The 25,785-nt window shown below is 30.2% G+C and overlaps 2 protein-coding genes and 1 long non-coding RNA gene across 4 annotated transcripts in view; 1 reads left to right on the forward strand and 2 right to left on the reverse strand.

The window, feature by feature from the left end:
• Myo81F (unconventional myosin 81F) overlaps positions 1-817 on the reverse strand; it is a 179,064-nt gene extending 178,247 nt beyond the window's left edge. The window contains exon 1 of the mRNA XM_088237415.1: positions 639-817. Coding sequence (XP_088093541.1) covers positions 639-666 — 28 coding nt within the window. The 5' untranslated portion in view covers positions 667-817. The remainder of the gene's footprint in view (positions 1-638) is intronic.
• Positions 818-2,048: 1,231 nt separating this feature from the next.
• Positions 2,049-18,678, forward strand: LOC148274242 (lysM and putative peptidoglycan-binding domain-containing protein 2-like). Of its 2 annotated transcripts, none has more exons than XM_088237405.1 (3): positions 2,049-2,505; positions 2,625-2,911; positions 8,559-8,981. In XM_088237405.1, exons 1-3 carry the CDS (start codon positions 2,335-2,337, stop codon positions 8,578-8,580), a joined length of 480 nt encoding a protein of 159 aa, XP_088093531.1. In that variant the 5' UTR covers positions 2,049-2,334; the 3' UTR covers positions 8,581-8,981. The 2 variants fall into 2 exon arrangements, with proteins under 2 accessions (XP_088093531.1, XP_088093530.1); XM_088237404.1 differs by lacking the exon at positions 8,559-8,981 and adding an exon at positions 9,220-18,678 and having other exon boundaries at positions 2,056-2,505.
• LOC148274243 (uncharacterized) lies at positions 10,640-21,347 on the reverse strand. The gene is made up of 2 exons (XR_015824346.1): positions 21,206-21,347; positions 10,640-20,702 (listed from the first exon to the last, which is right to left on the reverse strand). It is a non-coding gene; the product is annotated as an uncharacterized LOC148274243 (long non-coding RNA).
• Between the last annotated feature and the right edge of the window lie 4,438 nt (positions 21,348-25,785).

Raw genomic sequence — 25,785 nt, forward strand, 5'->3', positions numbered from 1 at the left:
CGCATGCGATTAGTAAATAATATTAGTTAATAAAAGTGTTTTGAAAATTGATTTTCGGGTGTGCGATTAGTGATAACATTGATAAAACATTTTGGAGAAAATAACAAGTAGTACGCGTGAATGGAAAGAGCTGAGATAGTCGAATAAAAAGTTTTTTTTTTAAATCGCAATAAACCATTTATTTGCAAAGTTTTTATCAATATGAAAGGAGGAAATGCCGATAAGAAAAATACTGTGCAAATAACACATTTTGCCATTCCTAAGAAACGTCACTATCAGAGGGTTGGGCGGACCCGATCCTGGAAAATCCTTTAAGCTAGTTATTTATAACTAATCGATAAACATTAACGTCTATGATGAAATAGGGTAGATGTTGATTATTCTGAAACGAGCATTCTAATAATAAAAAAAAGGTACATTCGCACCCCCTAAATTTAATCGAAAATGGGATAGACGGGTGGGTGTGTACGTAAAGATGAGCGCATGCTGACTATTTAACGAAATAGAAAGAGTCACAAAACTATAACAATTTTGAATAAGTAACTATTTATTTATATTTACTGATAATCAATCGATAAAATCATTAATGAGTGTACTTATGAAAAGTTTTGAAATTTCGCAAAACAATATAATCTTACCCCTATTCCCGCTGCTGAGTGTAACCATTTTCACAGTATATGAATAAAACGATAGTTAATTTCACAAAATAATCCCATTCTGCGCCCACAATAACTACAAAAAGAACTTCACACTATCGTACACACACAAAAACATTACAGACTGACAGATGTTCGGTGGACGCTCACAGAAACCAGCCGCGAACGGCCGCCGCGGCCAAAACAAATCGACTGTGCGGTGTCTAGTGTGACCTGTAGTAAAAAATGTAATATTCTTTGCAAAAAAATAACCAATGAGCAAGCGCGTAAGTAAAATATTGCCATAATACCTTGTAATGCTCGTTTCATGGTTCAACTTTTAGTGAGGATGGGCGATGGCGTAATAAAAAGTTTTTGTATTTTTTATAATATCAATCTATTATATAATATAATACTTATGCAGCCGTCTGTAAGCAGTGGGAAATTGACATTTAATACTGGAACTAACAAATAGGAAAAGTTTTTCATTTTAATTTCCAATTAGAGAAATAAACTTTAATGTATATATTGTTTTACAAAAATATTCAAGCTCAAAAGTAAACTTATCAACATCATAAGTAGACGGTATGTTAAATTTAAAATTTGATCACCTTCTTCGCAAGACTAAGACCATTCACAAATACGCAAATGTGAATGACTCGTTAAAAACCATAATATACCGTAATTTGAATTTTTAAACTCTAAAGTTTAGTTTAGAGTTCAACTTTGGTACCTGAATTTTCAAAGATAAATAAATTTTACGAAATCAGGGAATACCGTTGTTAAACCAAAGGCGTACAGTTATTTATGCATGCGCTGAGCAAAAAAGTATTCAACACGTATAAAATTTACCCGATATTTTTTTTACATATATTCACTTTATGTTAACGCTTATAAAATGATTTTGCTCAAAAACTGGGATTTTTTTGTTTTGATACAAATTGAAAGGTTTTTTTTATTATTTTAAAGGAAATATTTGCGTTCTTATTATTTACCCAAATATTTCAATTTTAGGGCCATTTTGTAACGACAAGTTGTAAATAACTCACTATTAGAAAATGGAAATCAAGTTAGGGTAGAGTGGTGTTCGAACCTCGGACCTCTGATCTGTGAGTCCGCAACACTAGCCACGGGACCACAACCCGATTTTAATAAAAAACAAATTTCACCGAAGAAAATTAAAAATAATTAAAACTTTATTTGTGTTAGCATTGATAAAACATGTTTTCAATTAACGTAATATATATTTTACATTTAATCACAGAATTAATATAAATTAATAAAACAATTACTTTCTTGAACTAACAAAAACGATTTTGTTGCAGCGGTGGTCGAATTTCGGCTTTTATTTTCCCAGCCATGACCCAATTTTTTTTTACAATTTTTAAGAGTCATATTTTGCTGGTTTTTAATTATGTAATTTTGTTTTGCTCATTTAGGGGAGAAACAAAGGTTAAATGTTGAGCTGTGTACCCTTCTATCAAGATGTCATTGCTGCAACAAAGCGAGTAGGAATTATGAATAATCATTTCTTTCTCCATCTCTCATCATGCCCCAGAATTCCTTGTTGTAAATGTCCACGATAGTACTTACTCAATTTTATTTTATCGCTTGAAACGTACTTTACAGTGAACTTCGTGCGAAAGAGAATGCGAATCGCAAATCGCAGATGTTTTCATTTGTGATTTTGTGACCAAACATGGAGGAAGAGCGGCTGTTTGACGAAAGAAAGTCTATCCGAGATTCGGGTTGGCAGCTGAAAAGGTACGGCAGCACCTCAAATCACGTCAAACGACAGGAAGATCTGATCAAACACATCGTTCTAAAGGGCGACACATTACAAGGGATCGCGTTAAAATACGGAGTGACAGTAAGTGACTGACGTATTGTTCATGTAACTGCAATTAAAATAAATATCACATGACGTTTGCACTAACAATTACTTTCTAGGTGAATGTCATGGCTGTATTGTGATCGTTTGTTTTTCAGACTGAGAAGATTAGGCGAGCAAATAGACTGTTCGCTTCTGATAGCTTGTTTTTACGAGAATATTTGATGATACCAGTTCCCAAAGACAATTGTTTCTCTCCCGATGCGAGTCCCGGCGTGCCTGCGGCGGTGACTCACAGAGCGTCCATCGCAGGAATTCCGAGTGCCTCCAGTATGCCTGTCGGAAGTCCCGACGAGAAGACTACCTTCGACGACTTTCTCAGCAGAGTGGATTCCTCTCTAGCAATTATTAAGAAAGATGTCAAACGAACCAGCGAACAAAGCGAGTGAGTAAATTTATTGTGTTTATTTACATTTATTATTTTACAGTTTTTTGTATTATTTGTTTAAAACAGGTTCGTGGATACTTTTCTCATATGGACATAATATCACAACGTTCTTTTTTTTTTTTTCAAAATTTCACTTCCAACTGTAATTTGTGGTTTGAAGTAAATATTTTCTGACTAACATATTGGGACACTTTGGTTGCTGACTGTTTTTTTATAGGAACATTAATTGTCCTCATGGACAATAGAAGTAGATTGTACATTTACTAATTATCCTTATGGACAATGAAAGTAGATTGTACACTACACAAGCAGTGGACCGAACCTCTTTGACTGAATGCTGTGTTAATTTATATTTTCTTTTCTACAAAGATATTCCTCCGCTTTACCCTTATCAGCATTTTCATGTTGCATATAGTGGTCAAGGCCAATGTGGTACCCTGTATTTTAGAGGACATTTTGTTTTTCAACAATTTTTACAAAAAACGAATATGTGACCATATGTGATATAATTATTTATCTATTTATGGACTTATTTCGTCCATTTAACAAGCATAAATTTATTTCTTTAAAATATATAAAAGTACAATTGAAATAAAATACAATTAAAGAATATTAAAGGTAGGACAAAGAAATTAAATAATAATTACACCTCAAGACAAAATGAAACGCAGTACCCCATATTTACCTGTAATATTAGGTCATATTCACTGTAAATAGGCTAAATGACTAATGCGCCATTAAGTGAATATTTATTTATTTTTTCATAGGAATACATGTATGTATATTACAAAAAAAAAACGTACCCCTTATTCTATGAGGTCATGAGCCTTTGTTGAGTTGGATATAACAAAATGGAAAGTGGAAGCACACACATTATTAAATGACAGCAAAAATAAAATAAAAAAATATTACAAAAACATATATTTCAATAAACATCTGGACAACACGCTTAATAGTATATCAATCTATGCAATATCACGCAGCAGTCTCCTGCAATGGTCTCTTCCCTTAGTCAAAATCCAGTCTTGTACACTTCTGAAAATGCCTTTCGTTTTGGAGGACTTAATATGTTCATCCGGGACATTGAACACTCTTGGGGCCACAAAAGAGACATTTCTCTGAGCAAAAGTGGTACGTGTTTTTCATATTAAATACTTCAAATATTACAAGGAGAGTCGATTAACAATTTTTAAATGAAAAATGAACATTACATTTTTATTTTGAATCAACTCCAAAACAATGTACGTAATTATGTAAAACTTTTTGGGCTGTGTAAAATAAATACCAAAATAATTTGGCCGTGAGGCCGGTGAGGAAGAATGACAATATCAGTCATAAGCCCTAAATATAATTAGCCAAACTCACAGTGAAAGGGAAAGAAAAGTAATAGAGTTAAATTAAATTAAAATTGTGTTTTTTATAATTTAAAAATAAACTTAATTTTTGACATTTTTTTTTTGTATAAGCGAAATCTATATGATTACTCTCGGTCTTTAATTCACCTCTGTCACTGGTTATTCCAAATTTGTGGCTTTAAGTATCACTTATATTTCTATAATAAATTTAAAAACTGTGTTTATTTTACTTGTACAGTCCTGTTATAAAAATCCTTTTCTGCACCTTGGTATTGATTTAACCCGCCTGTTCCTGTGATGTAACCGACATTGCAAATTGCACTTAATTATTATTATCTCGGCAACTACTATGATTTTTTTATTTTTAACCTTAATATATAAGAAAAAATCACCTATCAAGGCATATTAGAAATATTTAAATATTTTGTCCATCTGTATCTCCGAAAATGACAAAATATTGAGTACCCCGAAATAAATATATAAAACATTAATTTGAGAGAAAGAAATATAATCTAATTAGATCACTAAGCAAGCCACACATAATTTTAATAAGATGAAAAGAGACAGTGATTATCAGGCGGTCATTTCCTAAACTCAGGTTACCACCCAGCGACTCGAGGGAGTTTTTCACACAATATGTTAAAGGTCAATAAGTATACATATATTTTACCAACAATGATAACAAATAAATAAATACGTAAGAAAATTTTATGATATTTTAAAATTTTAATTGACTGTTTTGATGTTTGTTTTCATTCATGCCATTCATTATTTATTTGTTACAAAATCTGAATGTATTACAATTTTTTTGTCCGAGTGACATAAAATATTGATTGCATTTAGTAGCTTATTTTAACTGTGCACGATATTAGACATAAAACGAAATAATGTAAAGTTAACTTGCGTATGTTTGTATGCTCACATATTTTAATTTTTGTCTTGGTAATCCACTCAGTTCTATTATCACCGTTTTGTTAGTAAAGATCATGTTATCATTTTGCAGATGGATCTTTTTCAAGGTTATGAAAGGGTTAACTTATGATTTTTTATCTCTGTTTTATTTTTCGCCTCGAAATTTATGATTTTGGAACTGTTATTATTATCATGAATAACTTATATACCGCCATTTTCATAATAATCGTTTATATTAATATAAAAGGCACTTTTAAAAAAAACATATTTTTTTATTTTCTTTTATTTAGGAAACAAACAGTACAGTTACAAAGTTTAATATTTTACACAATTAGACTTAATTCCAATAGACCAGTGAAGTTTCCATATTATAAAGCAATTATATGTAAGGTTAATTATGAAAGTATAAAAAAGAGAAGGGAAAAGAAAAACATAAATGAAAGTTGTTTAAAAATTGAAATTTAAGTGAAAAAAAGATATTTTAAAGTTTGTAGTTTGTAGTGAGTGACAAATGGAAATAATATAAAAATTGAAGAAAATTTGTAAGAGTAATTAATAATTAAGAATTGAAATAAAGAATGAAAAACATGCTCAGATGTAAAAATAAAATAAATTAGTAATAACATTTAAAAAAAAGGAAAAACATAAATATACACATATTTATTTTAAGGGATTCAAAGAAACGATGAGAAGAATCTTAAAGTGAAATATAAGACAATAAATTTAAGTCAATTTAAAAAACATCTTCAAAATTAATGACACATTATAGTAAGAGCAGCAATATATTGATTTTAAAAAGTCTTAAAATGTACAATTTGTACATTATACATGGCCCGTTATAATACATGTTGTGTCTAATAAATATGAGAATATTTATAAATAGTTTTCTTATCTATCGATTGCATACTCTGGGTAAAGATTCCTTACAAATAGGCCCCCATTAAAGGCCACATCGCTATCTTTCATATCCTAAACTGTGTTGATGTATTCAATATGTATTTTAACATCTCACAAGAGAGGTGGAGAATATTTAAGAGAAGGGAACATGGATGTCTAGACATTTACAGGGCTTATGGCCTGTCATTGGCTGGTTTAATTAGCGACTTTACCGAGGCAACTGGAAATTATTATTAATTTTTTTTTTTAATGGTTTTAAAACCAATTTTACAATTTGATGTAATATATAACCATCCATCTGCATTTTGCCAACCACCCATCACCTTTGATTTTATGTACATAAAAAAACATAAGAAATCAATGTTCTTATTCTTTACAAAAAAAAAAGCTTTTTTTATCGATTAACTGACAGTTTGTAATAATAATATTAAATGTCACAAAATAATTTTGATTCGCTTTTAAAAATAGTACAAAGTTAAAAAATTTTAAACAATTTTTATATAAATACATAAGAGAATTTCAATCCGAAATTTTTCTTCAAATTCACGATCATAACATAATATAACCCACTAATTATTATTTCAATTGGAAAATTATTGTAATAAGCTATTTGACATTAAAATTTAATTACTCTTTGTGTAAAAAATATTTAAATTTGTCTATACGCCAATAATGTAAACAGTGGATCGTAAAACTGCCGTTTTTAGAAATAACAGTTGCAAAAATGTTTGAATTTTCAATTAACATCAAAATACAGCGTCTTGCGTCTTTTGAAAAGTTTATTTTCATTTGTCTTAAAAAACGTGATGTTTAAATCACTATCGTAAATAACTTTGTCTTCTTTTTAAAGTAATAATTTTCTGAGTAAACTCAAGAATGAGGTAGCTTTATTCTTGTGTACATACATTTTCATAAGCTACAAGTGTGATGGACTTTAGGGCTTACGTTATTTTGTCTGGAGACTATATTTTAAAATGTTTTTTTTTTTAATTTTACCTTATCAAATTATTTTATCTAAACTAATACTATTTCCCGTTTTTTTCTATTTGTCTCTTTCACTAGGCGCACTTGTATTGATAATATTTCATTTGTATTAAATCTGTTGTCCTATGGTGTGACTTTGTGAGAAATGAAGAAATACGAGAGCGAACGGAGAAAACTCCAGTGACAACTGTCATCAGGCGGAGGCGGTACGGTTGGCTGGGCCAAATGCTGCGGATGCCTCCTGTGATCCTTAACCACGCTTGCTTACTTTACAAGGCGTCAGGTTCTCGACGTCCTGGATGTGCGCTGCTAACTGTTTGTGCCAGTTTATGTCAGAACTACGGGACGCGAGCCTGACTTGGGAGGATGCATGCGAGCTAGCAGCCGACAGAAATGTCTGCAGACTCTTTGTAGGCGCTTTCGAGCAAATTTTTCCATTCTTTAAAAATGAATATTCATTTATTATATACGCCCTGAGAGCTTTTACATAACAGGTACAAAATTACAATTCAAGCGTTTCATTACAAAAGTTTATCATCATCGTCATCATCATCATTCCATGTCCGCTCCCTAGTTGGAGCATATGGTGTCCACAAAGAGCCTTCATGCGTCTCTATCGGCTGCCAGCTTCTGTGCGTCCTCCCAAGTCAGGTTTGGGTTCTGTAGTTCTGACATAAACTGCCGACGAACAGTCCGTAGCAGACTTCAAGAATGTCGAGAACCTGATGCCTTGTAAAGTAGGCTAGCGTGGTTAAGGCTCTCAGGAGGCATCCGCAGTATATGGCCTAGCCAACAGTATCGCCTCCGCTTGACGACAGTTGTCACCGGAGTTTGCTGCGTCCTTTCTCTTATTACCTCATTCCTCACAAAGTCAAACCACCGCACACCCAAGATTCTTCGGAGACACCTATTCTCAAAACTCAGAATTTCGCTATTACATTATGCTTTATAGATTTACATAAATAAAGATGAAATATTACATAAAACCATTTAAGTACTTAATTAAATATTTTCAATAACTATAACAGTTTTAGGCAAAAAAATAAGTAAACAATAGGTATTATTTAAGTTTAGGTAGGTAAAATACAACAATTCTGTGATTTTTTATATCATTCGAATAATTTAAGTTATTTTAATTTTATTGCTGTAAGAATTTTTATATCTAAAAACCGAAAATAGTAAACACAACATATCAGTTTCTCCAGACTCGTTTCTGAGCCAGCGTAGTCTGACAATTTACAAAATAATTAATTTAATTTTATAATACACAATAATAATATTGTTCCATTAACTGTTTATAGTAGATCTAGTGTTTCCTTCAATTTTTTTGTTAAATGGATTGTAAAATATTGGGGGTTCAAAATTTGAATTGTACTGTTTCCATAGCTACCCGTGAAATTATGTAATTTTTATATACCAGCTTCTCCTTGTCTTTAAAATTTGTTAACATGTGGTAACCTAACCTAACTTAACTCGTTTGATATTTTTATTTTCAGTGTCTTGCAAACTGATTTTTAGCGCCCCATCGTCAGGGCCCTTATCTGCTTAGCCTTAATATGCCGCCGTCACTAGAGTTTTCTGTAGTGTATTTTTTATGCTGTCTATTATTCAGGATGTTAAATTCAGATATTGAAACAATTTTATCTCATTTTATGGACCAATAAAGCTACTGATAAACAAAGTGTATTAATACCACTCAACCAGTAGCTTTAAATGAATGGGTATTTGATGTCTTATCAGATCTGATGTAAACATATGTTGCTTTGTAGCAAGGGGGCAGTGATTTTACAATTTTATTACAGTAAAAAAACAATACTTCAGTCACAATGCATAAAATATTTTTTTTAATTTTGTGCATTGAAAATGGAAAACAAAGAAGTTTTCTATCTCTGTTGAAATGACTTATTGTTAATCTTGGGGAAAACACCGTTTGTGTACAGACATATTAAAAATATTATTGATGAAACTAACTTGTGTAAGATGTATAAAAATTGAAAAAGGGTTTCATGCGTTTCCTAGTGGGTTATTTTACCTATTGGTTTCGCTTAGGTTGTAACCAAATTGAGACAACAATATTTATACCCTTTATTTATTTTCCAAGTCTGTGTGATTTCTACAATTAATAAAATAAATTTAATTCTTTTTTTTTCTTCTCAGATTTGGTCGCGATTTGGATGAAATCTACACCCGCCGAAGGCCGACGTCTCGGCTCCGCCAGTCGGCCTCCGTGGGAGGCGTCGGGGCTGGCGAGGGGGGCTACCAAGGCCCCGTGGGGGAGACCGTAGTCCTGGCGCAGGGCCGCCACGTGCGCTCCTCCCTGCAGAGGCTCCAGAGAGCGCAGGACGACTGGTACCAGTTGTAGCGTAAGCGGAAACGGGCGTATGATCGCCTGCAATAACCATAATATCAACAATTATAGATTTCTGTTTTGACCGCATCGAAGGCAAAAAGCAATAACGAATAATGTGATTTTATGTTAATTTGTGCAAACATGGTTGTTATTTTTTTGAATTATTAGATTTCTCTTTATAATTGATGGCGTGAGTTCATGAAAGCGTTATGTCGCAATTTTTTGTTTATGTTTTTTTTTTACATTGATAAAGGTTTTATGTACAGCCCTTTCACATAAAGCTATCTTTGCCGTAAAAAAGTAGCAGAAAAACAATTTCGACAGTGAATGAAGGTGTTATTTTATCAATAATGTAATCATACTGGTGTTCAAAACTTCAACCCCATATATTTCTGCTTTTTGTTATTGTCGCAACAGCTTTATCCACTTGTGTCTTCAATTATTACATTTGAATTGTAGAATCTAATGAGTTTTATTAAGATACTTATGTACCCGTTTTAACCAAAGGTTGATTAATAAAATAATTAAATTTATAACGTTTCATGAGTCTACATAAAATAGAAGCTATGATATATCTCTCTCTTATTGAAAAAAAATCAATTTCATATTTTGCTATAACAGGCCTAAATTATATGAATATTTTTACAAATTATGTAAAATAGGTTATTAAACAGTAAAAATATGTGCTAAATTTTTGTTTTTAAGTACCCGTATTTAAAAGCTTGTCATCTTTTGTTTGATGTAATACGACATTACAGAACCGTCTCTGGAGAATTTTTTTAGCACAGTCTTTTAATAGTCAATTTCTTTCATTAAGTAAATCGATTGATTGTAATGAAAAATACATTTTCGCATTGCATTCATTATTTTTTTTGCACCACAACAGACTAGGATGCCCAATTACATTGGTTTGAGAAAATCCTCCGAGTAATAATTCTCTAGAGCAACCCTTAAGCTCTATTGCATAGAACAAAAGCGATCCAAATTTTTGGTTTTGTTTTAGTTTGGTTTTTAGTTTAACGGTTTCGGTTAGCGTTTGCAATTTTCAACCCAATGTATTGCTGTAATCTGTAGCTCACTTCGTGGTCAACAATCATAGAGTGGTTTTTTTCCATATGGGCGACTATTAGGTTATTACTCTGAGGAAAAATCACATTTGATTTAGTGTTTTCACCGGGAATCGAACCCGTAACCTTCCGTGCATGAGTCAAATGTCTTAGCCGCTACACCACAGAGACCGCCTGTTGTTTCAACATTGAAAAACAATAATAAAAGATGACGGTCTAACCTAAGTTTTAGTTTCTTATTTAAGAAGCATCAAAGGAATAAAGATGTTGAAGAAAATAAAAAATCATATTTAAATCCATAGTTAGGCCGCCAGTTACATGTTTCTATTGATATAAATGTTATATGTTTTTTAACTTTTTCAACCTCCGCAGATTTAATGCTCTCTCAAATTTTTGGCTGTTAAAATTGCTATTAAAATAATTTTCCGTATTTTGTATTCTGTACCTTCAATGTGGTTAAATCAGAAATTATAAGATTCTAACAGTTCTACAAAGTGATATAAAAATTTGGTGCGACGTCAGTGAAAATGGTGTTACATTATTTGTCAGTCACCCTCGACAAACTTATTGTGATTCCCGTTAAGTGTTTATAAAATGGACTTAATCGTAATGTATCTGTTCTGTCAAAGCAGGAATTGTTTGTTAAGAGCTTTGCGATCAAATGTGAACAAGACTTAAATAATATTATCTATTGCTAAATTTCTATTGTGTTTATGTGGGCTCTTGAATACTTCAAATTTCAATTCTTACGTATGATGTGTTTAAGTAAAAGGTCCCACAACATTTAATTACTTAATCAACATATATCTTTATATGAATTTAATACTAATTGTCCTTACTTATCTATTTTTTCTTCATTACATCACTCGTAATGTAAACATATTTTTAACGGCTTAAACATTGTCTCCCAAAGAATTGATCCTTGAAAAATTTATCAGTTCCATTTTAGTTAAGTGTTTTATATTCTCGAAATGTTTATCTAAATATTTAACTTTTGGATTCCACCAAAGAGATTTGCTTTTGCGGTGATTATGAAACTGTCCAGAAATGATCGTATGAAATTTAATATTTTTAATTGAATCGGCATTCACTTCGTAACACTTCATTATAAATTATTATGAAAATAAAACTTTGTATGAAATTTAATTTAAGAATTATAACGGCGGTTTGATCAAAAGAACATATCTAATTAGGAAGTGACGACTGAGTTGAATAAATTAGAGATTGCTAATTATACTGCATGCCACACCAAAAGTAAACATATTTATATGTTTACTACTACGAAATTATAGCGAGGTTTTGTGAAAATATTTATACGTAGTTATCTTAATTCAATATTGAAATCTCCTATCTGTTATGAAATTGTCACAATATCGCATCTCCGATAAAATGGAGTCATAACTTAAAAAGTCTGATTTCGAGTTAAATATACAGAATAAATCATGGAAAAATATATCATTATGCTTAGCGATTTAACCCCTAACAACATTTATTTGAATGTATCCATTCTCAAACAGTGTCATACTTTAACTATTTTCTCTGTCACAATCGAAATTTTCTTTGCAGCATTTTTTTATTCAAATCCAAATATGTATGACACATCGGTATTGCTTTGTAGGGTAAAAAGAAAAAAAAAGATAATATGGCTTCAAGACATGTTATTTTAGTTTTTAGGCTCTCCCGGAAATGCTGCTTTTTTTGCTTATGACTCTATTTTATCAGATGGTCAATATTTTCCCCTTTATCCTAGTGCGGTGGTCAACTGTTAAAAATAAAAGCAATTAGCTAGCAACCAAGTCACCTATGTCAAAATTTAGGTAGTTAACTTAATATTTTATATATTAATACAAAAAGTAATTAGTTTTGAATTCTAAATATGGATTATTTGTTGTTAAATAAGCAATCAACATTTGTATGATTTTTAAAATGTATTCTTCTGTTCCTTCAATTCACATTTAGAGTCATAAGTTTCATTATAAAATTATTATTCTTAATGCTATGCCAAAAATGCTAACTTAGCCATTATTTATCATTCAACGAACTCTCTTAAACTTTTGACCATTGTCAAATGATTGTAAGCATTACAAGTATTTATTATTATTCTTATAATATTTTAAAACACGATCTGTTTCGCTTCAATGATCGGGGTTTCGTTTCCTAATTCATCGAGCTGTAGTCAATGTCAATATTGTTATTCAAAACATAATGAACCACGTTAATTTATTGGTCTGTTGGCGTTATTTTTGTTTTTTTTTTAATGTAGCATTGAATAATGATTTCATGTGTTTTTATACTGCCTAAGAAAATTAAAGTCAATTTTTTTTTTTTTAATATTTTTTTTGTTGCTATTTTGATTGAGGCCTAGATACTAATTTTATAATTTCCTGTCTTTTATAGTCACGTAATATACCACTCTTTATCTACAGATGATTATTTTATTAGTTTTATTTATTGATTTCATAATGTAAATAGATATTATATATACAATTTTTGTCCTGTAAAAACTTCTTATTAGTTGGAGACTTTGAATTTTTTGATAACAAGTAAGAAATGTACTTACGGCTCACTTTTATTAATTGAACAGAATGTATTTAATCTCGTTAAGCCTCAATTATTTCCTCCTCAATTAGTGTCAGTTATTTTTAAATAGTGTCAGTTATTTTAAAATTTTATTTGTAAAAAAAAAAAAATAGATTGAAAGAATCCAATGAGCAAATTGCTCATACCGAATTTCAAGCAATAAAATCATAATCAACATAGTATCAAAATTCTCCATTCTATGGTATGCCATTTATTGATACAATTTAAGGAAAATCTAAATGAATTTCACAAAAAACTAAAAATATTTTTTCTATCAATACAAGGAATTGTACATAGTTTTTCTGCAATTCATATCAACTATATCTCACTTTTTTTGTCAAAATTATCTTTGTTAGACTAGAAACAATTGAATACTGAAGTGATGAAATCATTATAGAACGAATTATGGCTTCCAGACACCTTTTTCCAAAACAAATTAGTGTGTAATGAGGTTTAATAAAATGTTTTTAATGAAAGCTATTTCCCCATTTTGACTTGACAGGTTGCCACGTTGTTTGTATAAAATTGCCCTCTAATTTTTTGCACTTGTTCATTTCAAAATTCTGTGTAACTCTGAATTAAATCCAGCAATAAATTCATATTCTCCCACATTGTGATGTAAAAATAACAGTAAAAATCGCACTCTGGGAATAACAGTGACAACTAAAAAACTAAATTTTTCAGGAGAGCAGTTACACATACACCCACTCTATCATTGAACTTAACATACATTCTTAAAAAACTAGGCACAACAAGTTTGCTCACTTGTGCCGTCTAGTGACAAATGCTTACCATAATAACAATGGCACATGATCATAGTGCCACTATTGCTTGAAATATTGTAAAAATGTAAGTAAAATATAACATTTTTAATTCAAGGCTCGTAAATAAATATTTTTTATAATAGGGTATTTTCACAAGTCAGGAATAACATTAAAAATACGATGAATATTTTGAGCAGATTTTTATGATTCTAATGATATAACTATAGATGTATTCAAAACAAGTTTTCATTTATAATTTTCTGGTTTAAAAATGAGCATATACAAAACGGCCCACAGTTGGCATCGCGTCATTTTGATGTCACGCGTTATGACCGCCGATTGCACTTATAAACATTGCGTAGAAGTTTGGCCCCAAAATTATCCGACGTCGCATGAAAAAAAATATTATTACTATGTTAATTTTTTGCTTATTAAAAAATAAGTTGTAAAAAAAAGTTAAAATATCCTATTATGTGGATAGAAAATAAATACAGACTTAAAAATATAAATTCTGGACTGTGCCACTATTATTGCTCAGGTACGGTATGCACATCTATGCTCAGTCATAGTAAACATAAAGGCATGTGTTAATATTAATCTTTGTAATCATCGGGTTCTTGTGTTATCTTTCGAGTGGAAAATGATACTATCAATATCTTTATGAGACTGTATTATTTATTTATAACACAACACATCACTAAAATGGAATTATTATCTATATCCGAGTGCAATAATGGCTAGCTATTATTTTTTTTATTTTATTTTTTTATTTTTGCACCACAACAGGCCAGGAGGCCCAATTACAGCGGTGAATTACATCACAGAACACCCAGGCTTGAGAAAAATCACATTTTAATTTTTGTGTTCTCACCGGGAATCGAACCCGGAACCTTCCGTCTGTGAGTCAAGCGTCTTGACCACTACACCACGGAGGCCGCCAATAACAAATAATAATAATAATAATATAACATGCCATTGTTTCTTTAACTGGATTTTATAAATAACTGGTTGATTTTTGGATTATTCTGCCTTATATTAATACAGATAGAACAATCTGCACATCATCAAATACGCATGCAACATGTTTTGTATTAAAATAATTAACTTAAATTAACAATGTTTTAAAAGATGATGGAATGTAAAACAACTTACATTTCAGTCAAAATTTTCAACAGATTTGTCAGCAAATTCATATATTCTGTTCTAAAGCAAAGCTATCTGTGCACTTATGCATTATATGCCACAACGTGCGTATAAAACTAAAGCACGTTCAAATTTCTAATTTTTTAGGTTCAAATGCAAAACAATCACATTTCGTCGTGATCATAGAACAACGACGGATGTGCAAAAAATCCGACGTTTACTTTCTTTTATATTTGATCTTGAATTTATATTTCTGGTTTGAAAATAATGAATAATATATAACTAACCTAAGTATCAAATTGTGTACTTTTGAACTTACCAAGTTGTGGCATAAAGTGTAGTAAAAAATAAATTACACTGCTCTCATGTAAAGGTGAAGGAAATCACATACGTCGTTGTTCTATGATCAAGACGATTTCAGGAGGTAATGGTCAAGTCCGCTTTTGTTATATTTGAGTAAATGTGACTTTTCGGCTCTGAAATTCTATATTGAAGCAGAACAGCGAAGGACTGGACCAAATTTGAAATGAATTAATTTAAAAACATTAAATTTATGTGCAAATAGAAGCGATATTGATACATTTAAAGCAAAAGCGATGCTCGAAAATTAATGTACCAAAATATTCTGAAAATAAAAAGAAACTCATTTTTGGACTTGACCATTTTTGAAGATTACCTTCTGATTTGTCACAAGCTTGAAAGTGTAAAAGGGAAGTAAGTTTAAACCAAAACATGAACAAAAAAAACACAGTTTTACAAGTAAAGTAAAATCTTCACACCCCTCATATCTTTAAACTACATACTAAGGTTTTACACTCGAGGTGCGATGTTATCCATATATTTTTATATTAAGAGAATTGTTGATGAATTTGTTCATTGGTCAATTTTGAAATTTAAATATACCAAACAATGTGGCTTGTCTCATTCTATTGAAAATGTAAAAAAAAACTATTATGATTTTTTTGGCTCATACGCTGTATTGTTTTGAACTTACATAGGCGATATGTATTTCAATATAAATAATATATTTATTATAATTAACATATATTTCAAGTATGTAACCAGTTTTTACAAGTTTTTAAAATGATTTTTTTTATTCATCTGTCTTTCATTGCTAGAAGTGCTGAGACATTTTCATCATAAACTATGCTTAATTTGATAGATTATCGCAGAGATAAAACATTGTTTTTATATATATTGTTGATGAAATAGTTTTGCGTATTTCATTTCATTTCCCGGAAACATCTGGTACAAACTAGACTGATAACTTTGAGAGAAACTGTAGATTCAATACAAATCAACAGAACACGAAATATTTCTATTGAATTACAAACATGTTTGGAATAATTTAATGATCTTGAATGTTTCTAATTTAAATAATCTTAAATTCATTTTAAAATACAGGTGATAATATTCACACATAAAGCGCATGTCTTTTTAATTCATTATTCCGTAGCCTAATAACAGGATATTTCAGAAGAAAAAAAATACTTAATCTGTATTGCACTTTTGTATTTTGCAAGTGTAGAATGCTGTTTTTATTTATTTTTTGGCTTATAAAGAGTGGTTAGGAATGCCAGTGTAATGGATACATTTTTCTTTGATTTCAAATTCTTAAAAATATGCAATTTATCCAATCTTTTCGAATTTTATTATTATTGGAAATAGTCTGCTACATATTAAAAGTCTAGTAACTCGACATTGTACATTTCTAAGTGGATCTATTTATCTACACAAAAATGATGAGATAATCAATGTTACAAGCTACAAATAACTAAATATACGTAAAAAAATTACAATTTAGTGTTGTATATTGCAATAACGCCTTGCGTCCGATATAAATAAAATATAAGGTTGATTGAATTATTTATTTTTCTTAAGTTTGTCCATTGTTTCACTCTATATTTATCATCAATAAATATGTATGGCTTTTATAAATAATACATTACTATTTGATAGATTATAGTCATTTCCATTATAAAACAAATACGTACATTGTTTGGCAAATCTAACATTACATTGAATAAGACCACATAACTGTGTCAAAGATAACTTGTCTTTCGCTGTCAATTATCAAATTATTATTATTTTTTATCACCAGTCGAAATTTTCTTGGCAAAGTCATGGATATTTATTTTAATGATCGGTGTTTTCATTTATAAAATTATACCTAAAACAAAAAAATATTTGCTAATTAATTAGGTATATGTTTACTTTGCAAAATGCTGTGAATTTTTGTATGTATAAATTAATTTGTATTAACAATTTTATGACAACAGTTTTGGTGTATAAATGAAAAATGCTATGTAAATTATTCTAAATTTATTAAACTTTTAATTTATTCCATTATATAATCTAAATTTGACTGCCAGTACATTGGAAAATATTTCAATAAAAAATATTGAGTTGTACAAATTCAAAATGTTACTTACAAAAGAAAATACTAGTTGAGATGGAAAACATTAAAGTATTATGGCTGTAAATATACTGTTTTCAGCGTCGTAGCTGCCGGGGACGCAGTCCTCAGGGGGGGCGCACTTTGCAGACTTGTCTCTTACTTTTCCCAGAAAATAAGTCTTGGGGGGCTCAAAATTAAAATTTTGCCAGGAGCGCTCATGAGCCTAGCTATGACGCTGATTGTTTTAATATAAAGTGTGAATTTTGTTATACAATACATAAAATAACTACAGAATTAACTACCTAACTACTGTAGTTAAAAAAATAATTTTGTAATGATTCTTGGGGTGCTATAAATCTTCTGGTCGTTGGGAATTTGTGGATTTTAATTTTTTGCATTGGACTACACATTGCTTTATATATGGGCACATTGATGATTATAATTGACATTGTTTGGTCAGTTCAACTTAATTAAGTGTTTTGGGTAATGTTTAAGGTCACAATAATGTTCTAAATGAAAATCATCATGTTTTGTTCCACGAGTTTGTATTTATTCTATGTTTAATCATCAGTGGCCATTTATAAAGCAAAGTGTAGTCACAGAAAATAAAAATCCTCAAGTAGAAATCTTCTCTACCCTTGCGAGAAGGTTCATAATAACACCCCAGACTGTCCCGATTTTATTATATTTCCAATTCTCTTTCAAATTTTGAAATGAAACTCCTTAATTCAATTTATTTCCTGAACAAAATCCAAAACTATTCTGAAATGCGAAAACAATGTTTTATTTTTTCTAAAGATCTTTATTTATCCCTGCCAGAAAGCAAAATATATATAATACCAACTCAAAAATCTGCCTAAATTAAATAAATATTGTACGTCTTAATATTATATTCTTCTACTTTTACATTGAATGTATGTAAACCCGACAGTGTCTTGATGTCTTTTAATCTTAATTTTTTTTTTTTTCATTATAAATACATATATTATTATCTCAATTAGATAGTTGCTTTTAAATCTTTTGAATTGTACTGAATAAATTGAAATCAAGTAAGAAAATATAAGTGTTTTGGGAAATCATGTTAAAACGAGACGGAATAAAAAAATAAGTAAAACAAAAGAACCCAGCTCAGAGTGTTTAGTGTTGAATTTTGATTTTGTAATGAGTTAGGTAGGTACTTTTATTTTGAATTTAGATTTAGATTTTTCCTCTCACTAATTTCATTACTTTCCATGTACATGTTAAGTAAAAGTGATATTAGGAGACTTGCACGAAAATATAAACAGTATTTTGTACACACACAAAAAAATAAAATGAAATACAGTAAAACTCCAACTATCTGGATTAATCCGGATATGCAGAAATCCGAATAGTTGGATTAACCATTGAATTAAGACAATGTTTTGAAAGAAAATAGTAAATTTACTCTAAGACAAATTTTATTGCTTTTAAAATAATATGGCGAATTGGAATCACATTAAAACTTACTTAAACATGTCCAGCAAAGTTAATTGCTTCAACGAAGAAAACATTTATTTGTTATTATAGATTTAAAAAAAATTGCACCACAACAGGCCAGTAGGCCCAATTACAGTGGTGAATTACAGCACAGAACACTCGAGCTTGAGAAAAATCACAAATTTTTTGTGTTCTCACCGGGAATCAAACCCAGAGCCTTCTGTGCTTGAGTCAAGCGTCTTGACCACTACACCACGGAGGCCGCGACATCTCCTTTATTGTTTATTTAATATCATTTTTGGCAATCCGGATGAATGGTTGGATAAACGGAGATTTGCTGTAAATCACTAACCTAAATTCTAAAAGTAAAGATGTAACAATGATAAAAAGTGGTTCTCTATGTTGAAGTTGTGTAAAATGTTTATGTTGAAGTTGTGTATCTCTATGTTGAAGTTGTGTAAAATGTTATATCTAAAATACAAAGCATAATGTTAGTAAGTCAATGTGTATATGGATTTGAAACTACACATCGTCTTAGTGATAAATGGAATCAATTTTGAAACCCCCTTTTGTAAATGTCACAATATTACAAAATCAAGGAGAACGTTTTGGAATTTTCAAACTTAACTCTAATAAATGAATTATGTAACCGGATTGCTTTATTCTAAAACAGTATTTGTTTGGAAAGCACAACATTGTGAATAATTATATTAAAAGCAAGATTAAAAGGATTTTGTCAAAAATTATTTTGTGTAATTTAGTTTCAAAAGTAATCATAAATTATTGTTTATTATAATGTAAGATTTTGCACCAAATTGTAAGTTTGCTTTTTATTTTTATTAACTGATGCTTTTAAAATTATAATTGCAGTGTGGACAGTAGACAAAATGTAGTGGTTACTTAAATTAATTTTATTTAACTAATAAAATTGACATAATGTGTAAAGTACATTTTGATAGTAAAACCAGAAAAGATCTAAAATTTTAATTCATATACTAAATAAAAGGTAAAAAAATATATTGGTAATACAATTTATTTTAACCACAAAGCATTAGTGAAGTTTTTACAATGAAATTGAAATAATAGAGCAAAATAGATTGTAAAAATAAACTATGAAAATCAATAAGACTTTACATATAAATTAATACAATCAACCATTTACTGTAGCAAGAATATTCTAGTTTGAATTGTCCGATAATTCCCTCTTATTTAAAGCTATCTGAATTAGACTAGCAAAAAATCTACTAACTCCTGTTATATTATGGATAAATTTTATTTTTTGTACAAGTATTTAATATTTCTGGGCACCGCAATAGCATTAACATTACTGATTAATATTATGTAAATGATATAAAAACTATAATATATAATATTGTGTATATTTATAACTCAAAGTTATGTGTAATAAGTATAATATAGATAAATTAAACAATTGTATTACATACAATACTGTATATTTTAATGAATATTAAAAGTTGTTTTTTGATAAAAAGTTATTTCACTATATTAAAATTAAAACTGCTGTTTTTTAAGTCATAATGCAATAATTTATAACAGATTTACTGCAATTCAGTAATCATTTTTAATGATCATGTCTTCTTTTTTCCACACCCACTCCTGATTCCCGCCCCTCTTGCCTCTTCCCACGTCGATCCCGCGTTCCTTAGTTCTGCCGAGTAAATCTGAAAAATCGACATGGACAGCCTTCCAGGTCCAGTACACAGGTGTGAAGAAGAGGCAACTTGAGATAAGGTTCTCCCGAGGCATTTGCAGTACGTGTCCAAGCCAAAATTACCACTGCGCCCTGAAGACGCTCATTGGAGGCTGCTGTCGTCTCGGACTTCAATGTTGTTGATCATGTCTATCTCATCATAAAAGGTCTACAAAAATGGTAACAACATATTTTATATTTCTTTAACTCTCTAGATAATTTTGTTGGAGTGGTTAACATCACATTATATAGATTTAGATTTTCAAATATCTTTCCAAGGGCCTAAAGTAAAAGTCTGTACGTAAGGAGTATGGTAATTGTGAAATAAAAAAAATCACCCAACTTTTACTTGTGTTGAACATACCAATAATTCCTGTGAGTGCAAGTTGTTAATCTAGAATCAGTTGGATTATTTAGATGATCCAGTATAATTTCATAATTTTGTCAAATAGTATGTATTTACATTATTTGGTTATGACCTTTCTTTCACAATTCTGCTTGGATTTTTATCTGCTCTACTTAAAAATCTTACCATCTATTAAATAAGATCATGCAGATCAATATAATATTTATCTGATCGATTAGTGTAGTAATCATTTCATGATAATATCAGTTGAGAAATGAAATGAAAGATTCACTTAGATAACAATTTAATCAATAACAATTACATACCAAATCTTGGATGTGATTTATTCGTGAAATATAGCGTGGTTGATACATGTCATCTCACGTCAGTTTAATATCATTTGTGTTTCCGGAATGTCTTTGATGTGTCACATTTTGACATAAAAATATATCAGTCTCATGATATTTTTAGTGGAGAAAAAGTAGGTAAGTACAAAAGTTTTAATAATATTAGCTTAACAATATTTGTTCAAAATTGATCTTATCTCAAGATAGGCAGACAGATATTTGGTTAAGGATTTGAAAGTGTTCGTTGTATCAATAATATTTCATAAATTATTACAGATATTTATTTTTTAAAACTAAGAAACACTCTCTTTAGTAATATATACTTTCCTTTTTTGATTCATCGTAAAAAATCTGATGTATCTAAAATCATAATTGAATTGCCTCTGTAGTTCAACAACTAAGATTACTGATAAGGAATATGAGGTAAAAGGTTCCATTCTGGATCACAACCGATTAGAATTTACTCAACTTTATGTGTTGTGATATGTACTTTTATAACAGTCAATATAATAAATTATAGGTATTGAAATATTATCAAATTTTTCTAAGCACTATTATTAAACAAACACTTTTGGATATTAATGGGTATTATCTGATAGTAGTACGTGCAGTGATAAGAATATCTTTTACTAGTTAGTCGACAAATGAAATCATCTTTATAATTTTCTTTGTTAATTATTGAACATATAAAAAAACATCTGGAATGTAATATTATTCCACAAAAAATGTTTATTTGTTTTTAAATTTTAATAAAAATATATAATATTTTGAAGTCGTATATCCTGTATTCAAGAGATGGTAATGGCAGATTCACGGTGTTTGCTGAAAACCAAAGGATTTATTCCTTCAGAGTTGGTGTTTGACATGAATGTACGTAATCCTCGGTGATTATAGCTTAGGAAGTGAATTCAGTTTATTGTCACTTTTTACAATTTGCAAATTTTTATTTATGTTTTAAACACAATATCAAGAGATATTTTTACCAATTTTGATTTACTATATTAATTTGTACGATAGATTTTTACCATCAAATACAATGAGTTCCTTTTGAGCTTCATTAGAACAATGTCCATTTCCAGATCCAAATACTCCAGATTTTGTATTTTATGTTATATTTTATGTCATTACGTCATTAGTGATCACAGTGAATCGTAAAAGGTGTTTATATTATATTTTATGCGTTTTGGGTAAAAGTATGTTGTACATAATGAAGAAGTTCAGTGGTTTTTTTATTATTTGTTAATAAACTATCAAACTAAGCCAATTTTTTTTATGTATCATATTATTTTTAAAGTTATGTGATTATGCCTGTGACATCTCAAGTTCTCTACGGTGAGTTCTCCTGATTGGTGGGTCGGCTTCCTGGTTACCTAAAATGTATTACAACACTCTGTCATGGTTGATTTCGGAGAACTAGTGACGCCGCTCAAAGTACGAGGCATATCTAGAAAGTAAGAGTACTGTTTGGCTCTCGTGCTATGAGAATTTTTTTTCCAAAAGTTGGCAACACCGATTGGTAGTGGGGGTTATCCTGAATGCAACGAGCACCGGCGACCCTCGTTAGTACCAAAACTTGTAGTGTTCGTTTTTGTGAAAGATGCCAGTAAGAAATCTCGCCAAATGCGAGGTGCGCGCTGTCATAAGGTTCCTTCTCGCGGAAGGAAAAATCCCGACTGAAATTTTTGCACAGATCTATGAACCGAACAAACGTATTTAAGTGGTGTCGTGAGTTTAATGAAGGAAGAATGAACATTCATGACGAGCAAAGGAGTGGAAGACCTTCAATTGTGACCGATGAGTTGGTGCAAAAAATCAACAAAACTGTTTGTGAAGACCTCCGATTGACAGTAGATGGAATGTCTGCGATGTTACCATAAATTTCCAGATCTCTGTTATACAAAACAATTACAGAAACGCTGGAATATCAAAAATTGTGCTCAAGATGGGTCCCAAAACAACTGACAGAGCAGCACAAATTGAATCGGATCGCTAGCGCTCATGAGTTCCTCGAGCGCTTTGAATTGAAAGGCGAGGATTTTCTGAGCTCCATTTACTCCCCTGACTTACCGCCTTCAGATTTTCATCTTTTCACCTTCCTGAAGACTCACATGGGTGGAAAAAAATTCTAACCGATGAGGTGAAACAAGAGGTTTTGAAGTGGACGAATGAGATGGCGGGAGAGTTCTATAATGAGGGCATCAAAAAGCTTGTGCCATGACTTACAAATCTGCATAGAATGGGAAGGCGACTATGTGGAAAAATAAGTAATAAAATATATACAATGTACTGTATTTTTTTTTTAATACAAAAATTGAGTACTCTTACTTTCTGGATATGCCTCATCGTAGTTCATTTTTATTATTTTTTTATACATTTTCAAGTAACTTTGCCATATGATGAAATGCTCTAATTTTTACCCATTTTTTATATCCAATTTCCCGTTGCACTGAACTTCCTCATTGTATTTTTGCTGTTTATGTAGTTAAATAAAACTCAATTATTTTACAAATGTCTTTATTAATTATCATTATTGAGTGATTCACACTTATTAAAACAACATTAGGTTATAAAACAAACTGAACTAGTCATAAATACCCTTTTAATATGATTTTTTACAAAAATTACCTTCATATCACAGATAAACATTAACATAAATTTAATTCGTATGTCATTTTACATTACTAGTGATACAAAATATTATATTTCATAAAATATCCGATGACTAGACATGACTTTAGGGTGGATAACTTACTTCTAACATTAACATTGAGAAATACTATTACTAACATTAGGTACTTACATATCTATTATGGGCGATATTCGATTACATTCTCAGTAATGGCGGAATCATTTGGAGATTAATTCCACAAGACATTGAATAAACTTTAATCTTTCTGTGTATGAGATCCTTACCACTATATTATAAATATACATTCGTCCTACTATATAAATCAATATTAGCTAAATATATAGACAAATTTTAAATGTACATTTAAAAATTCTGAATTATTTTATTTGCTTTACTTAAAGATGCAGGTATATCTGAACACATGTATTATTTATAAATTACGTTGATCCAAAAGAGAGAAAGTTATTATATTTATGTTATTTTAGTAAACATGGAAAATATTCAATGTTTTTTTAATTAAGTTAAATAAATATGTAATTATGCCAAAAGCTTTCCAATAAAGGTTATTTACTCATTTGCACAATACTGCAAAAGAAAATTAATCCATATTTATTCATATTTTTTGATGTCTATAAAAATAAGGGGAAATCCTCCACAAGACATAATATGCCATTCGCCGCAGCTCGTTAATCATAAAAATAGCTTTGGTACAGAATTTGAAAAAACTATTTCCAAATAATAATAAATTAAAATGTAATTTTAAAAGAGAGAAAATTTGGAGAGCGAAAGCCAGTTATATTATTTTACATTTTTGTCAAATATTTAAATGGTAAGTACGAAAAAAAAGCCACTTATGAATATTGGTTAGTTTATACTAGGGTTATACGTGGGTTATCGCACAATATAAAATCAACGCAATTCAATAATAACTATAAAAGATGTATTATTTGAGTCAATATTTTTTTTTCAGATTTAACGTACTCGGCAGATATCGTATTGTAACATAAAATACTTTAAATTGATTGTTAGTGAAGATTCTTGATGAAAGTTATTGATATTATATGTATTTGTATGAATAAAAAAATAAACATTATCATAGTATTAATAAAAGATGCGTGAATTGAATAAACAAATTTGGAATAATCAGTACTGGTTTCATCGCTTTAGCGACATCCAACCGATCACTGGTTTTACCAAATTTGTAGATTTATGTATCACTAGTCTTTTATTTCTATAGTAAAAATGCGATTTTTGCAGGTCATTTTGTAAATATCTCCCCCTTGGCAGGGTTGAACCACAAACTTTATCAAAAGTTTTACTGTTCTTAAACCCCTCTCTGTATTTTATAATAAGGATTTAATAAACACTAACTCCCTATTTCTCTATCACAATTTGTTTTATACAAAATCAATCCTCAAGATACACTTGTTTGGTATAATTTTTTTATTTCTGAAGAGGAATGTCATTTTTCCTTCGTTTATAATAATTTAAAAACGCAGCGATCCTAGATTCATCTACCTTCTCAGTGGATAATAATTGCGGATACTCTCTACCCAAACTATGTAGCGGGTATCCGATTCCAGCCCCAACTAAGCCCCGAGTGACGTCACACAAGGGCATCGAGCGATCATTGAACACGCCAGTAGTTGTCAACTATATTTATTATTTTAATCGCGCACAGGGCATAGCGTCAGTGGTTGTCAACTTACACTATTATTCTAATTAGTTAACACTCGGGCTCGGTGCATAGGGCTGTCTGGCCATTTTTAATAAGTCCGAATGTTTGCTGCTGCACGTGTGAGGGTTGTAAATGGTATGTTTGTGTTGCCGGCACTATTTGGACTGGACCCCCTTGCAGCGAGAGATAATCTATCAAACGATTTATTTGATATAGTTTTTATTATTGTTACGTGAAAAAAAACAGTTCAGG

Source organism: Micrasema longulum, unplaced genomic scaffold (assembly GCF_059751315.1).
Source record: "Micrasema longulum isolate JH-2025_06_02 unplaced genomic scaffold, ASM5975131v1 h1tg001716l, whole genome shotgun sequence".
Taxonomy (NCBI): domain Eukaryota; kingdom Metazoa; phylum Arthropoda; class Insecta; order Trichoptera; family Brachycentridae; genus Micrasema; species Micrasema longulum.